Source organism: Crocuta crocuta, unplaced genomic scaffold (genome assembly GCF_008692635.1).
Source record: "Crocuta crocuta isolate KB4526 unplaced genomic scaffold, BGI_CrCroc_1.0 scaffold17, whole genome shotgun sequence".
In the NCBI taxonomy this organism is placed as follows: domain Eukaryota; kingdom Metazoa; phylum Chordata; class Mammalia; order Carnivora; family Hyaenidae; genus Crocuta; species Crocuta crocuta.
Genome location: NW_027532041.1, coordinates 4635699 through 4652192, shown reverse-complemented (window position 1 = coordinate 4652192; position 16494 = coordinate 4635699). Strand labels below are relative to the sequence as shown.

Here is a 16494-nt window from a genome sequence, read left to right as displayed (position 1 = left end):
ATAGTGCTTACCTTGCTAGTTAATTTACTCACTCATTTGTATCTTCACTGACTACCAGGCCCTATACTAGTAACTAAGAGATATAATGCTGAGCAAATCAGAACCAAGCTCGGCTCAAGAAGAGTTTCCATTCCACACTATTTGATGTTAAAGGATCAAAGAATTTCCCTAAGTGGGTAAAATTCTGAGAGAACTTGGTTAAAAGAAAAGGTTACCTCTCTGAACTGCAAGAACCAGGATGGCTGACAGAACTCTTCANATAATCAGTATGCGAAGTAGAATAATACAGTAACACAAATTTACGCAGTAGAAAAGATGAATGGCCAAGAAATTTATTTTTTACAGACTCCAGCAACACTATTAGCACAATGTCAAGCTTTGCCCCTAATAACCATTAATTGGAATCTTTCTCAGCACCTATCAAAAACATGCTAGATTATTTTCTCAATACCAAAAACCAAAATTTATATTATATATAATATATATATCATACATATGAGTATATGTGAGTGCATGTATACAAAAATATTTTAAAAATATATAACTAATCCAAAAACACCATAATATTTAAAGCAATATCTAGCAAGCCAGAAAGTATTCTAATAAATATCTCTCTGTCTCTTTCTTAAAGGCCAGGAAAAGAGTCTGGTAGCAAGCTTCTCTTTATAACTCATTCATTATTCAGGTTGCTGTTCAAGTGTGGTTTTCATGGAAGATAGCATTAATAATTCTAGTCTTTAAAGAACACAGAAGAAGAACCCTAAGTTTCAAATAAGTCTCTAAAATATGTATTTAAAAAATTTTAGGGGCGCCTGGGTGGCTTAGTCGGTTAAGCGTCCGACTTTCGCTTAGGTCATGATCTCGCGGTTCGTGGGTTCGAGCCCCGCGTCGGGCTCTGTGCTGACTGCCAGCTCAGAGCCTGGAGCCTGTTTCAGTCTGTGACTCCCTCTCTCTCTGACCCTCCCCTGCTCACGCTGTCTCTCTCTCTCCTAGAAATAAATAAAAACATTAAAAAAAAATTAAAAAAAAAAATTTTAAAAACCCTGATTAAGCAGAGCATTAATAAATGTGACGAATACTAAATATAATTTAAAAGATCCAAGTACACCACCAAAAAAATAGAAGGAGACCCCAATTAAAACAGATTATTTCAATGTCTAGCAAGGTAGCAAAAAAGCACAGTTTATACTACAGGTTACTTTTATATGCAGGGGCCTAAGGGTCTTACAAATCCAAGTCTAAAATCTGTTATGTAAATGTCTGCTATATTTATAAGAGAAGCCAACAACAGCTCTGAGAAATCCTAATTGAAATAACAGGTATGACCAACCCAATGTGTAGTCCAGGAACATCTAACATGACTGACATTAAGATACTAATGGACACTAACATCTTCTTTAACAGAAGTCACTCCTTTCGGGATTACTACTCCAACAGTATCCCCACTACAATTACCACTCAATCTGGGAGTCCAAATGAAGTCTGAAATTCCATTATGATCTGAAATAAAACTGATTGCAAATTTACTCTAGGAGGGACACAGTGAGATTGGCTACAGAAAGTAGTTTAAAAATCAGTTTAGTTTTAGAAGTCTCAAATCTTTCAGGTTTATTTTCCATTTACTCATATTATTAAAAAATATATTTTTTCCCACAAAGACTGACCGTTTTTTTCCATACTATGTCTCCAGAACTAATTATAAGCCACAACTTCTGCTTTATGTATAAAGTAAAATGGCAAAGCAAGGAAAAATAAGCAGCCTCTAACCAGTATTTTTTAGATTTATTGGACTTTCTGTAACATTGCTACTGATAAAAGGTTTTGGTTTAAAAGAGACAGTAATCACTGCTTTTTATTCATAAAATACACATATGACCTCTCTGGACGATGGGGCATTTATAACAGAAGGCATTTCCCTCAGAAATTCAATACAAAAACAAGCAGCTTTGAGGTGGTTTTATTGCATTTGATTCTATAAGTCAAATACAGGAGTATTTGTAGCGAAGTCTGTATCTGATACCTTATATTTCAACTTCAGGAACACAGAACTATATACATCCACCTCAAAAGATCTTTTCTTGTTGTTCAACCATACAGGTTATCTCACAATTCATAACATATCTACAGTTGTATTATAAGAAAATATTGTCAAAATGTTCTACTTAACACCACAGTCTTGTGAGATGTTATCCAAAAATACACAAGAAGAGTTCACTTGTCAAATAAATTTCAGAAACAGTGCATACCACTTCTCCTTCTCAGAGATTCATAACACACATTATCATAAAAGAGGTTTTAAGAGGTCCTGTGACAGAGAGACCCAGTTCATTTAGCACTTCCCAAACTAACCTGCCCATAAAACTCATTTTCATAGTATACCTGTCTCAGAGGACATTAGCCCATCATATATTGATTAGAAATTGATGATCTAAAAAAATGTAGGTAATAATCTTTCTAAATCTCATATAACTAAATTGGGTGGATTGGTTAAGAGAACCTCGGAATAAATTGTACCCTATTCCTTCTAACAAATATGTCTTCAGGTAATTGCTAAAATAGTAGCCAAGTTACATTCTTCCTTCTATAAAAGGGCTCCTGAAAACACTTGGATGAAATAAATCTAAAGTCTCATCAGACTCTGTCTCACCTATGAGTTCTCCACAGCTTGCCTGATCAAGTTTATTAACTTGGAAAGAACAATGAGTTCACCACCCCCAGCAAAGGGTACTTGTCATTCAGAGCGATTAGAAGGAAGAAATGAACATGAGGCACCTGCATTATACAGATCAGCTCCTTTTCAATGACCTGCTGATGGTGACTTTATAGAGGAAGAAAATGAGGTCCAAAGAAATTAAGTAACTTGCCTATTCAGAGGGCTCAAGTCCAAATATTGACGACAAAATACTGTTTTCCCTGTAACATGTTCTTTCAAACCCCTTACAACTCCTTTAAAGATCTGCTTAATTTTATCCCTTTGTGAGTGAAACATCACCCCACTGTGATATTTCTACCAAGTAGAGCAGTATCTGCAACCTTTTCTGTGTCACAACACCCACAGGGAATTATAATATATTCCTGGCACTCTAGGGTAAATAGCACAGTCCCTCCAAGGGAAGAGGACAGGACTGTGGCACACGCTGAGCCCACAGGGCTGAGAGACCAATACAGAATATTCTATCTGTTGACTATTTCCCTCCCACTGCCAGTTTCCACCCTTAAAAACAATAATAAAAACAAAAATGCAACATCACTGGAAGAAAAACAAGTTCCAACCATTTGAACAGGAGAAGGTGACACAGGGGAAACCAAGGGATCTGGATGGGACAGCTGAAACATCTCAGGTTTAAACTTGGCATTCGCTATCTTCACACATTCCTCAAGCGTTGTGATGAATGTATTGCATGTGGCACTAAGCAGAGAAGAGGCTTCATTCATGTTCTGAAAAATTACATACAGAGTTGAACAGATTCACACACAGCTATATGGAATCATGCACATTATAGTCAAGTAACTCAACATTACCTACAACAGACACCTTACTAGGTTATGTGCAAATCTATTTAAAATACACTACCTTAGAAAATTAAAGCAATACATGAATAAGAAATGTCTATCAGGCAAACAGTGTATGAAATAAGATTCCATGAAAAAATAAATTTTGCATTTAAACCAAATATCATATCGAAAAACTGTATCCAAAAATTTATCTCAGATAAACCTAACCTAAACAGTAATTTCGTAAGTATCAAAATTCTGAAGGCAGTCACAGCAGTGAACACCCTGAGAGTTACTAAGTGCCAGGCACAATTCATATCTACTCCAAACCCGTTCTCCCACCTCTTCCTTGGTAGAAAAAAACTCCAATATTTCTTTTTATGACAGCAATATGCCCTGACCCTAGGGCATGAATACAGACTGGTCAAAGCCAGTCATGGCTATTCCACGATTCTGTGTCAAATATTGAGATTTCTTAGCTTCCCTTGACCCAGACAAAAAAAGAAGAGAAGCCTGCTGAGGAGTTTCTGGGACTTTTGTTCCCAGATAAATGCCCAGGACAGCAAATTGAGAAAGTCTCTTTCTACCCTGGTAACCCCACTGCCTCCTGCCTCTATATGACCTTGGCAGTCACCCCAAAGCCTTGTGCATAAGGAGGAAAATCCAATACACCAAGAATGGCAGAGTGGAAGGCTGGAATAAGCCTGGGTCCGATACCGTCACTGAGCTGCTGGAGCAAATGTGAGGACACCCACCTCCAGAGAGCTTGTGGTGAAACAGTAAGTGCCCTTAGGGTCTAATGTACCTACAACTAAACATGACCTCACCTAAGACTGTTCCCCACCAGAGAGCCTAAGTGTCCATCAACAGATGAATGGATCAAGAAGATGTGGTTTATCTATACCATGGAATACTACATGGCAATGAGAAAGAATGAAATCTGGCCATGTGCAGCAACATGGATGGACCTTGAGGGTGTTATGCTGAGCGAAATAAGTCAGGCAAAGGACAGCTACCATGTGTTTGCACATATAGGAGGATTAGTAGGAACTTAACGGAGGACCGTGGGGGAGAAGAAGGGGAAAAATAGTGGGGAAAAGGGAGAGAGGCAAACCATGAGAGCCTCTTGAATGCTGACAAAAACTGAGGACTGATGGATGTGGGGGGGAGGGGGGGATGGGCATGGAGGAGGACACTTGTGGGGATGAGCACTGAGTGTTATGTGGAAACTAATTTGACAATAAACTATTTGTAAAAAAAAAAAGACTGTTCCCCACCAGGAGAAGGCCACAGAAGTAAGAAACTTTCTTATCCCATTTCTCCTAAGTTAGGTAAATGGGGACTGGGAACCATGCTGGCCTTTCACCCAGAGAACAGCAGGGCCCGCAGGTCCTCCTTTATCAGAAAGTGAACCTATTTCATTGCCAGGTCCCACAAATCTGAAATCTGATTCCTGCATTACTGTCCTGAAGATGACCTTTTAAAAAAAGTTATTTGATAAAGCTAAATTATCAACTCTGAGTCATGGAGACTGGGACCTTATTACCAAAAGAAAGAGAACAGTTGCGCAATGATTTATAGAGCTAGCCCGGAGAACAAAGCCTGGAATGCTTCCTCCCCACCCCAACCTCTATAAATTATCAGATTAGCTGATTCCCATGATCAAATAAGACTTGACTGCCTGGAGCAGTGTGCTGCTTCCTGCTTTACTCTGGGTGCACAGATACAATCTAGAAGATCCTACAGATTTCCAAGGTCTGTAGTAGGGCTAGCCCAGAAGAGCTAAAAACAGCTCATTTTGAAAATGCTTCTCTGCCACCGTATGGGAAGAATCTCACTCATCAGTGTATCACAAAGCATAAGCAAACATGACGGGATCATCTCTGTATACCTCTACGCTGGGAGATGAATGATTCTCATCATGGTGAACAAATTCTTGGATAGTATGAACTTGCTGCATTAGGAGGTCACAGTAGAGGCGAAGTTCAGACATTTTGGTTTTCAGAGATTCACTGGTCTCACTTATCTCTGAAAGGAATATATATAAACATTCAGTCAGGTTCTTTTCAGGTTCTTTGAGCAATAAAACAAAATGGAATCATTTAAAAGCAATGCAATAGATAATACCTATATAAATAGATATAAATACCAATAGCTTAAGAGGCATGAGCCCTTGGAAACAGATACAAGGATACTGAGGAAATATCTTCTCTTCAATAATTGGGGGAAAAAAGTGGAAGTCCTACGTCTGACATGAAGTTTAGGTAGATTAATTTTCGGATGCAAGGTGAGGACCACTGGATGTTTTATACAGGACATTTCCATTCCATTATTCGTTCTTCATTTGAAAAGTGCTTATATTTCTTCTTTTGTAAATTGTCATTTCTGTCCTTTACATATTTTTCCAGTTTTGATGTTCAGTTTTTCTCTTAATAATGTATAAATTAATAATCTATAAAAGTTCTTACACATTAAAGATAGCAATCTTTCCCCTGTCCTATATACTGCAAGTGTGTTTCCAGATCTATCTACTCTCTTTCAGCATTCTTTATTGCACATTTTAATGTAGAGAGGCTTTTAATTTTTATGTAGTTAAAACTATTGTACATAAACATCTGCTTTCTTCTGTTCCTTTTATAACTTCATTTTCTTATTATATTGTTTTCAGAACTGTCTTAAGAGCTTCCTTTCTTTTCTTTAATACGTCCAGATACACTAAACATCCAGCCATCATCTTAGCCATTCAATTACTTCTAAACTAGAAATATAAACAGCAGAAGAAGCAGGGGAAAATACACATAGCAGATCCTGGCATTTTCCCACATTCCCTGAGTCAGTGGCACTGTTTTGGGATACTAGCCACAAAGCCACTCTGGCCACAGTGGCCAAATGAGCTCTATCTGCTTATTTGACCTAACCTAAGTTAGGTTCTACTCAAGTTTAAGTCCATTCCCTCCTTTTTCTTCAATTATAGTGCAAAATGTGTAATGAAATTTACTGTTTTAACCATTTTTAAGTGACCTTACTGTCACTTAATGTTTGGTGACATTAAGTACATTCACATTGTCCTACAACCATCACCACCATCCGTCTCCAGAACTCTTGTCATCTTCCCCAATTGAAACTCTACCCCCATTCAACAATAACACCCCATCTCCCCCAGGCCCTAGCCCCTGTCAACCATTATTCTACTTTCTGTCTCTGTGAATCTGACTACTCTAGGTATCCTCGTAAGTACAACTGTACAGTATTTGTCCCTTTGTGACTGGCTTATTTCACTTATCTTTTAAGATTCACCCATGTTGTAGCATGTGTCTGAATTTCCTTCCTTTTAAAGCACAAATAATATTCCATTGTATGTGTAATACTACACTTTGTTTACCTATTTCTTTGTCCATTTGGGTTGTTTCCACCTCTTGGCTATTATGAATTTCCATTCCTTCTTATCCTATCCATAGCCATACTCTATCCATGATGTTCTTTCATATATTTTTTAATGATTATAAATTCAGTTCTGGACTTTCATTTTTCAATACCCATAATTCAGTTGTTTTCACTAATCTAAATAGCTTCTATCACTTTTTAATTGTAAAAGTAATATACACTCAATGAAAATTTTCAGGAAATGGAAAAAAATACATAGAAAAGAAAAATCAAACAACTGCAAACTCACTACCAAGATACAAACACTGTTATATTTTCACATTATACCTGCACAAGGTTGAACTAATACCATAAATTATTTACTTTGCTTTTGATTTCTATTTAATTAATCCTTTGGAGTTGGCAATATAGAAACACAGTAAAGTCAAAGGTACCAAAGTATATACAGAGTGAAAAATGAGTCTCCTTCTCACAAACTACCTTCCCAAAAGTAACAACTTGACTGATTTTATATATCTTTCCTGAGCTAGCCAATGAATGGATATGTAATTTTGAATCCTGCTTTTCTGCAATTATCATTTAACACTGGGCATTTTCTCACATTATTAAATTTCCTTGTAAACAGTTTACTGATTACATATCAGCTTATACCAGCCTATAGTTTACTGAACCATTCCCCTAGAAATAAACCTTTGCATGGTTTACAAGTTTTTTTTACTATGATGAATGTCATGCATGAAAATCTTCATCTACATTTCTGGTATTTCTTTAGGATAGATTCTTAGGTGGACAGGACAATTTACATACATGTTTAAGAAAATATTCTCACCACCAAAGAAAAATTTATAGTTACCTTTTTCTTTTTTAGTCCTAGTATCAGTCAAACAAGCTTTGGAGCTCCCCAGAGCAACCAGCCACCTCTGTCTTTCAGCTGCATTCACCGCCTTCATGTAGAAATGCTGCTCTCCTGGAATGATTAATTCCATTCTTGTGTTGTCTGCTGAATGGACTATGATGATAAACACAGGAGAAATACAGTCATGAACTTAAGTAATTTGGGGAGAATCGAACAATCACTCTTACCCACTATTAGATGTTTCAGACACCTACAACAAGAAACTAAGATTCAAGATGCAGGCATTGCCTTTCCCTAAGGGCTATCTAGTAGCACCCTCAAAACCACATTCTCACATCTACTCATGCTGGCAGAGGTGCCAAAGTGGTGGCGGCAAGAGGAAGAGGAAACAGCAATGAAAACTAACAACTCCCTCTCTTGGGGCTGCCTATCCTACTTTAAATACACATGCACTGTCACACTTACCACACATTTTTTACTTAATTCTCTGAAAACAGACTCTATGTTTTAGTATTCCCCAAGCCTAGGATGGTGCCTAGCATACAGAAGCAGCACACTACATGGTACCTATGGCTGCCTTCCATTAGAACAGCAGCCCTCAACTAAGGGGCACCTCATAATCACCTAGGAAGTATGAGTATTTTAGAGACCTTCTCCTCTTTCCCACCACCGGCCTCCTCCTCTCTGAAACCACCCTCAACCTTGATGCTCTGACAAAAATGAACTAATCAAGAATGATACTGGGCCAATCCTCCATCTTTGATGTAAGAATAAATTTGTGTTACACTGTCTTTAGTCAAGAAGTACTTACTCAGCTCAGAGGAATGCAAGTAGGGCGGGAAGACACAAGGGGAGAAAGAAAGAAGTCTTTGCTCTAACAGAGCTGACAATTTAACCAAGGAAACAAACTGACACAACAAAAATAATCAAAACACCCAAATGATGAACTCTTTGGTACAGTGACTTAATGTGTGAGAGAAAGGTAAGAAGAGGTGGGAAATAAGGATTTGACAATAGTAGGATTTAGTTAAAAGAAAAACTTCATTAAACAAGGCCTAAATGAGGAAATAAACATAATATGTACTGAGGATATCAGGAGACAAGCCTAAATAAAGCCTTGTGTTGTATTACATGGTAATGATATTCATGAGTGGACAAGCTGAGTTGAGCCAAATTATCAGGGGCCCTGAAAGTCTGGCAGAGGTGCTAATTTATATGATTACTTACTGAAAATATTGATCAGATGTACTATCGCAAATAAGTGCCACAAAAGCTTTGCTAGCTTATTATTCTACTTATAAAGGCCATTCTTGGAGGTAGATAGTGAAATACACAAACATGTAGCAAACAATGTTGGGTGCAAAGATTTCTAAGCCAGGATAAAGTTACTGAAATCCCAAGGCTCCAAGAGTAACTCATTTTTTTTTTTTTTGCTGCTTCTTAATACTAGTGAAAGCACCAATAACTACCTTAAAAGAAAACAAAGCTCTAATTCCCAATGATGCTGCTACAAATGAAAAAAGATGACTCTTTTTTAAACAAACCAAAATTGATGTATTAATCAAGAGCACCCCCTACAAAGTAGTTACCTAAGACAACAAACTTAAGAACAATGCTCCCAAACCATCAAGTTCTTAAGATAAAATGGACAAGAACTTTATATGCAAAACTGAAAACATTACTGAAATTAAGAACCTAATTAAATATAGGAATACATAGGGGCGCCTGGGTGGCTCAGTCAGTTAAGTGGCTGAGTTCAGCTCAGGTCATGATCTTGCCACTCCTGAGTTTGAGCCCAGCATCGGGCTCTGTGCTGACAGCTCAGAGTCTGGAGCCTGTTTTGGATTCTGTGTCTCCCTCTCTCTCTGACCCTCCCCTGCTCACAATGTCTCTCTCTCTCTCTCTCAGAAATAAATAAAAAACATTAAAAAAAAAAAAAGAATCTGTTTACCCAGAAAGCCCCCTAATCCCTGATGTTTCCTATTAGTAATTTTCCATCCACCAATCACCCCACTCTACTTCTTAGTTACAAATTCCCACTTCTCTTTATCATATTTGGAGTTGAGCCCAATCTCTCTCCCCTACTACAAAACCCCATCGCAGTGGTCCCTATACCTATCATGAGAGACTTGAATAAAATCAACTTATTAGCAAGTGTCAAGAATAATTTTCTCCTTAAGTCTGTTAAAGCTAAATGTACGAGCATCACTGCCTCAGCAATTCCACTCTACTTCCAGATATATACTGAATAGAAATACATACATATATATATGTTTAGCAAAAAAAATATAATAAGAATATTTATAGCAGCTTTACTCATTATAATCCCAAATAGGAAAAAAAAATACATATCAATACTAGAATGGATAGGCAAGTTGTGGGATATTCGTAACATCAGAAATGCTACAAATCAGTAAGAATGATTGAACTACTACTACACCGAACAACATGGATGAATTTCACAATGTTGAGTGAAAGAAGCCAACACAAAAGAAAATACTGATTTATTCCATCTATAAAACATTCAAAAGTGGGCAATATTTATGTATGGTGATACAAGTCAAATTAATGGTTATTTTTTAAAAGGATTACAGGCTGAGGAAACCTGACAACATCCCAGCATCTGGAATGCTGATAATATTCTAATTCTTAATCTGATTGGTAGTTACACAAGTGTGTGTACTTTGTAAACATTCCTCAAACTGAATATTTAAGATTTGTTCCCTTTTCAGTATTTTATTCTTGAATTCAAACAAACAACAGTAAAAATGCTGCCACAACTTGAAACATTTTAGAAGTGCCTTAGGATTCCACCACTAACAGTCTTTTAAATATCCTCAAGGGTGGCAAATCTTTGAACTTCGTAGTTTGATTTCTGACTCTCACCAAATATCATTTGGAATCAAATCTGGGGAATAAAATGAGATTTAAAAAACCATCAGCTTTTAAAAAAATAAAAACTCATACTCTGAAAGTGCTTTTCTTGTGTGATTTATAAACTGGTTCATAAGGCAATTCTAAAATAGTAGTTCTAAAGAGTTATTGGGGATCGTGGTGCAATTAAAAATAAATATATCAAAAATGAGCCCCTGGAAAGCCAACACTGATATATATTTCAGTACATTTGTCTAAAATAAGCAACAAAATTATGCCCCACATATTTCAGGGACGATGCAATAACAATACACTAGACTGAAGTGTTTCTGTATCTTAGATAGCCATGACTTCATTCCATTAGAACAGTACTAATTCTCAACTAAATGGGCATGTTACAATCACTTGGCAGATATGTATATTTTGGAGGAAGCTCCCTGGATGACACTGCTCTACCCCAGTTATGAATTACTGCTGTGGAAAGAGCCCTAGTGATAGCAAATCTTAAATGTGTGTGAAGAATTAGATGTGCAGCAAGCAAAAATTCTATTTTTTCTCCATGGCTAAATTGTACTAAGAACTACCACAAAACCACACAAAACTAGCAAAAAAACTGGAAAATAAAACATAATGCACAAGCTGTTACCTTGCTTTAATCTAAATAAGAAACTGCACAGAGCAGTAAGATTACTCTCAAGTGTTTAGTAGCTGTGACCAAGAGCTCACCATGTCAAAGGAAGCACCCATCATGAAGGACAAGTATTCAAGCTATAGAGGAGAAGTGAAAAAGGCCTAAAGGTGCTTGATATTTGCTCCTCTAGTGCTTTAGTTTTTCCTTCAATTCTCTGAAGAATTCAGTACTTTTCATTATCATTTTGTCTGATCTCTCCTACCTACCTCCACCCCACACAACCCAACCACATATACAAATGAATCAATGGTCCATGAAACCTTCCTTCATGAAAATTAAAGCATGATCTATTGCTTTAGTTCTTCTCTTTTGGAAGAAAAAGAAAACATCTCTATCACCCGGAAGAGCTTCTCTCTGATTGATTCAGCAAAGAACCAGAGTTTTATGACTGTGACTTAAACCAGAGTTTTATGACTGCTTCATGTTTTAGCAAAATCCTGCAGAGCCTGCCCGATCATCTTTAACTTTCTTTTCTTTTCTTAAATAAGCTCCATGCCCAATGTGGGGCTTGAACTCATGATCCTGAGATCAAGAGTCTCACGCTCTACTGACTGAGCAGGCCAGGCCTTCTCCCACCACCTGCCCCCCGCCCGCTCCCCAACACCTTTAAAGCTCAGCTTCCAATCTTTACAATGAAAATGAAAGAGAACACTTGTGGACCCCATTGGGTAGCATCCACAAGAAATTGTTTTTCTGGTCCAAATCGGAAGACTAACCCTAAGATTCTTAATTTCAACTCAAAGTACATGTACAGAAGGAGAAATAACAACAACAACAACAACACAAAAAACTGTGCTTAACAATGCTAAGTGCCACTCTTAATTGCTAAGGAAATAAACGGTATTAGAAGATCCCCACCTGACTAGAAATGTTTTTGTGCTCTTTTCGGATTGTAGTGAAGAATGCTTTACTTACCTAACTTCAAGTTTCTCTAATTCCCTGTACTCACTTACCTTTAATTTCACAAACTGCCATCTTTATACTTCCTTTACTCCCTTTGCAAACATCATCTTGTGAATCATAGTAGGACAGGATTCCATTATCTAAAACAAACCAACGAGGCTGCCAACCTATAGAGATGATAAATAACAGAAGAAGATTAATAAGAAATTACTTTAATCACAGAAATAAGTATCATTTCAAAATCTGCCATACATGTTTTCTTGGCTCTAAGGTGACATTCTGACAATGAAATTTCTAATCGCCAAGCCTTGCCCAAATTGTTCTTGCATCAATCCCACTTTGTTGGGAAAGATTTCTGGAGAAATCTATAGATCAGCATAAATATAGAGAATAACACCTTTATTCTGGCTTACAACCTTCTCATTAACAACCCATGAGACTCATGCTCAATAATAACCTATACAGAGTGCAACATGACTGCCCTTTTCTTGAGGGGAACGAGTTGGGTTTTGATGTAATGTTAAAAGACATGGGTTCTAGCCCCCGCTATATTCTAACTCTTTAGTTAGATAAGTTGAAACAAATCTTTTCACTTTAGTAAGTATAAAAAGTTCCCGGTCTCAAAAATGAGCGGATTGAACAAGGTGACCTGTCAGGTGCCACTCAGCCCTCTAATTCTGCAATGACTTTCCCCTCCCTGCCACGTTGCCTAAGCAAAGTCCCTTGCACAAGTGGGTGCTGAATGCACACTGTGGTGAGAGCCTGCATTCCCCCAATACCTTTCTCCTTGCACTGCTGTTGTACAACTCAGGCAGAAACGCTAGAGACTGCAATCATTCATTTCCTTTGTGTTTATTTGGTGACTAGATTACTCAACTATCACAGCCTTGGCTCTGACCAAAGATGAAGGAGAGGTTGATGGCTTTCCTCAGAGTTCAACTGTCACTCCTACAAGCCAAACTCAATGTTCCCTAAAATCTTATCAACCATGCTACTAATTTACAACAGTTCACTAATTAGTAACACAGTGACCATGACCAGGGTGCCTCACTGAAGGCAGTGTGACTGTCCTTGTTCTTTCTCTAACTATTAAATCACAATTCAGCCTGATCACATTAAACATAGCCTGCTATCTGCTTAATCAATTCAGTTTTTCAAGGGCCAAATATTGCCAGAAGAGTGGCAGATGGGAGAATCATTCTTACACGCTGATAAGACCCAGGACTATCTCCTCAAAGTCTTTTCCAGTAATACTTTTGAAATGCGAGCACGGAGTCATCATAAAAAGGTTAAATTTCACAACAGGGAATGTCATAATACTATTCAGAAAGATGGATACCCAAAATAATTAAAGCAAGTTTCAAATACTTGGAAAATTCTTATTATGAAACCCCTTAATGAGGCCTAGCAAATTAAAGGGTACATGAACTTTTGGTACATGAACTTTATCTTGTTTGTCATTGCATTCCCAGCACCTAGAATGGTGCCTGGNAGGGAAAAAAAAAAAAAAAAAAAAAAAAAATGCCTTTCTCAAGTGATTAAAAACCAAAAACGTAAAATATTGCCTGTTATCTATGACCATAAAGATATGCAATACATCCATGAGAGTATATTGCGTATCGAGCATGCATACAAATGATGAAAACATTATCTTCCTAAACACTAATTCACCTTGGCAAACAAATTATAAGCCGGGTGGTAAAAGTACACTCCACACCACCCCAGGTTCCATGTGCCTATAGACAAATTGTGATTCTGTAAGCCTGTATTACTGCAATTCAGTACCTCTTTAAAACAAATAATGGATGAAATGACTTATTTAGAATGTGTAGCAACTTAGGGGTGCCCAGGGGTGGCTCAGTCTGTTAAGCCTCCAACTTCGGCTCAGGTCATGACCTCATGGCATGTGAGTCCCGCATCAGGCTCTGGGCTCACAGCTTGGAGTCTGGAGCCTGGAGCCTGGAGCCTGATTAGGATTGTATCTTCCTTTTTCTGTGTCTCCCCGACTTGTGCTCAGTCTCTCTCTGTCTCTCTCTCTCACTCTCTTCTCACTCTCTCTCAAAAATAAATGAACATAAAAAAAAATTTTTTAAGACTTTGTAGCAACTTGAAATGTGACCATGATTAAATATATTAAAATAATTAAAGACTGTTAGTTACCTCTAAACACCTTTTTGAGGAAATAATTAAAACAATCTCTAATTGATTCACACATTTATAGAACAGAGGGCTCTATCTGTGAAAAAGATTCATAGGCATTCTTTAAAAAAAAACAAAACTCTTTTTATCTCAAACTACCAAATGTTACTGAAATCCTTGTTCTCTACAAAGGATTCTCAAAGAACACTGTCATGAAACTAAAAGGTTCCTTCAAGATCACTCAGTACAAACAGCTGCTCATTCTTCTGACCTAAGAGGAACTAAAATTAATATTCAGCATGCCACGGAGTCAAATTTAAATTTGAATTCTTCCAAACAAAAGATTTCATGGCAGCAAGCTCCTACAAGACATACTAGCAGTTGAGTTAAAAGCTCTGCAAAGACTGAAAGCTAAAGCACATGTGGCTAGTGCTCAGTGCCAGAGGAGATAAAAAAGACGACCACCAAGGCCACAGTCTGCTCCAGGAATAAATTAGGACTCCTGTCAGTAGTCACCCATGACTCCAGGCTAGGCAGAAGTGGCTCTCCCCAAGACACTGTGGACACTATGCTGCTGAATGTTTGCCCTGAGATCATCATTTGCATATCAAAGCACAGAAACTACTGTCTTTAAGGTTAATCCCATATCTCAACTCAACAGCACAACTGGTCTCACAACTGCCCAAACGAAATGCTTCAGAAAAAAATATTTACCTCATTTTTTAAATGGTTCCTGCTAAAACGTATCATTTATAGGAACTCTTTGACATTTTAGTGTGAGCACAATAAAACATGAATGCATACAAATGTTAAAGCATTTGCTGCTATAAATCGGGCTTTAGCATTCCGATTAATCAAAAAAATAAATAAATAAATAAAAGGAAGGGGCAACCGTAATTCAATCCTTATGCTTTAAAGTACTTATGTGCAGATTTTGCACAAGGTCAGGTGGACACAAGTTGAGTGTACCAAGCAGTTACAAGGGGGTTCAGTACTTTGGGCAGAGTAAGTGGGTAGCAAGTCAAGATTTTCCTATGACCCTGGAACAAGAAATGTTTGTTATTTAGTCTTATTTTAAACCCATTTCCTTTCCTCTAATGTGTAATGTGGTGAAATCATAGAATTCTGAAGATGGAACACCTACAGGATAAACTAATTGCTCATCCTGGCCGTCCCAGACTGAGATCTCCAGACAGTAAGTGATTCGTCCTAACTGTTGGATGACAGAGATGGGACTACCACTCAAGAATTAAGGCTCTTTTAATAAGCCAGGCTGTTGGTGTCAGGGGAAAAGGCCCTTCCCTGCTGGCCTCTCATTTCTACAGAAACACAAAGCTCTTCAGAGTTTTTCCTTCCAACCCACTTCATGGGTGACCGACTTGCCTTTTCCACTTCTGTGTGTTGCACTTTCTTCCACTATTTCTCACACACTTACCTGAATTTCAAAACGTAAAGACAGCTCACTGACAACCAACTCTTACAGAGAATGGTATCTGGGGACAATTTCCCAGAAAAACCATGCTTTCTATATTCAACAACTCCAACAAAAGAACTTTTAAAGTAAACCGTGTTGCTAAGGAAATTAAAAAGAAATACAAAATTAAACTCTGTGTTTCATGTTAAATCTTAAAATTAAATCTTAGTCTTACAGGGTCCATTCTATCCCTATACCCCGACAACTCAGTTATTAACAAAACGCCGAATTAAGTGTGAATAAGGATGGAGATTGCAACACGAGCAGAGTAACTGGGAATTGTTCCGGAAGCTCCAGGAGGAAACGAGTAGTATCACATGGGCAAAGAAGTGGCCAAACGCAGTACCCCCCTCAGGAAGGTGCGCAGTCTCGAACCGGCCCCTGCACCGGCCAGTTCTAGCAGGGACAGAGCTAGGATTAGCCTCGGAGGCAAAAAGCCGATTCCCTGCGAGGGTCACCGCAGGCCAGGCAGAGGGAGGGGCCCCCGAACCGCCTTTTCTGCAGCCTTCCCACCTAAGCCCGCCCAAGCACCCGGCCTCTCCCGGCCGCCCCCCGGAGCGCCCGAGCCCTCTGACCTGTGAGATAGTTGGTCCACTTGTACAGAACCCCCTCCATGCTTCAGGGCCCGGCGCCGCGCATCCTCCTGGCCCGGCGCCGGCCGCGGTGCTGGGGTAGGCG

General features: G+C 38.3%; 1 protein-coding gene across 1 annotated transcript in view; it reads right to left on the bottom strand.

Annotated features, from left to right (window-relative positions):
• The window catches only part of PLEKHA3 (pleckstrin homology domain containing A3), a 22885-nt gene extending 6397 nt beyond the window's left edge, over nt 1-16488 (bottom strand). Inside the window, exons 1-6 of the mRNA XM_077776341.1 lie at nt 16392-16488; nt 12254-12370; nt 7733-7888; nt 5387-5523; nt 3187-3438; nt 216-376 (exon numbers count right to left, since the gene is read on the bottom strand). Coding sequence (XP_077632467.1) covers nt 216-376; nt 3187-3438; nt 5387-5523; nt 7733-7888; nt 12254-12370; nt 16392-16431 — 863 coding nt within the window. The 5' untranslated portion in view covers nt 16432-16488. The remainder of the gene's footprint in view (nt 1-215; nt 377-3186; nt 3439-5386; nt 5524-7732; nt 7889-12253; nt 12371-16391) is intronic.
• Between the last annotated feature and the right edge of the window lie 6 nt (nt 16489-16494).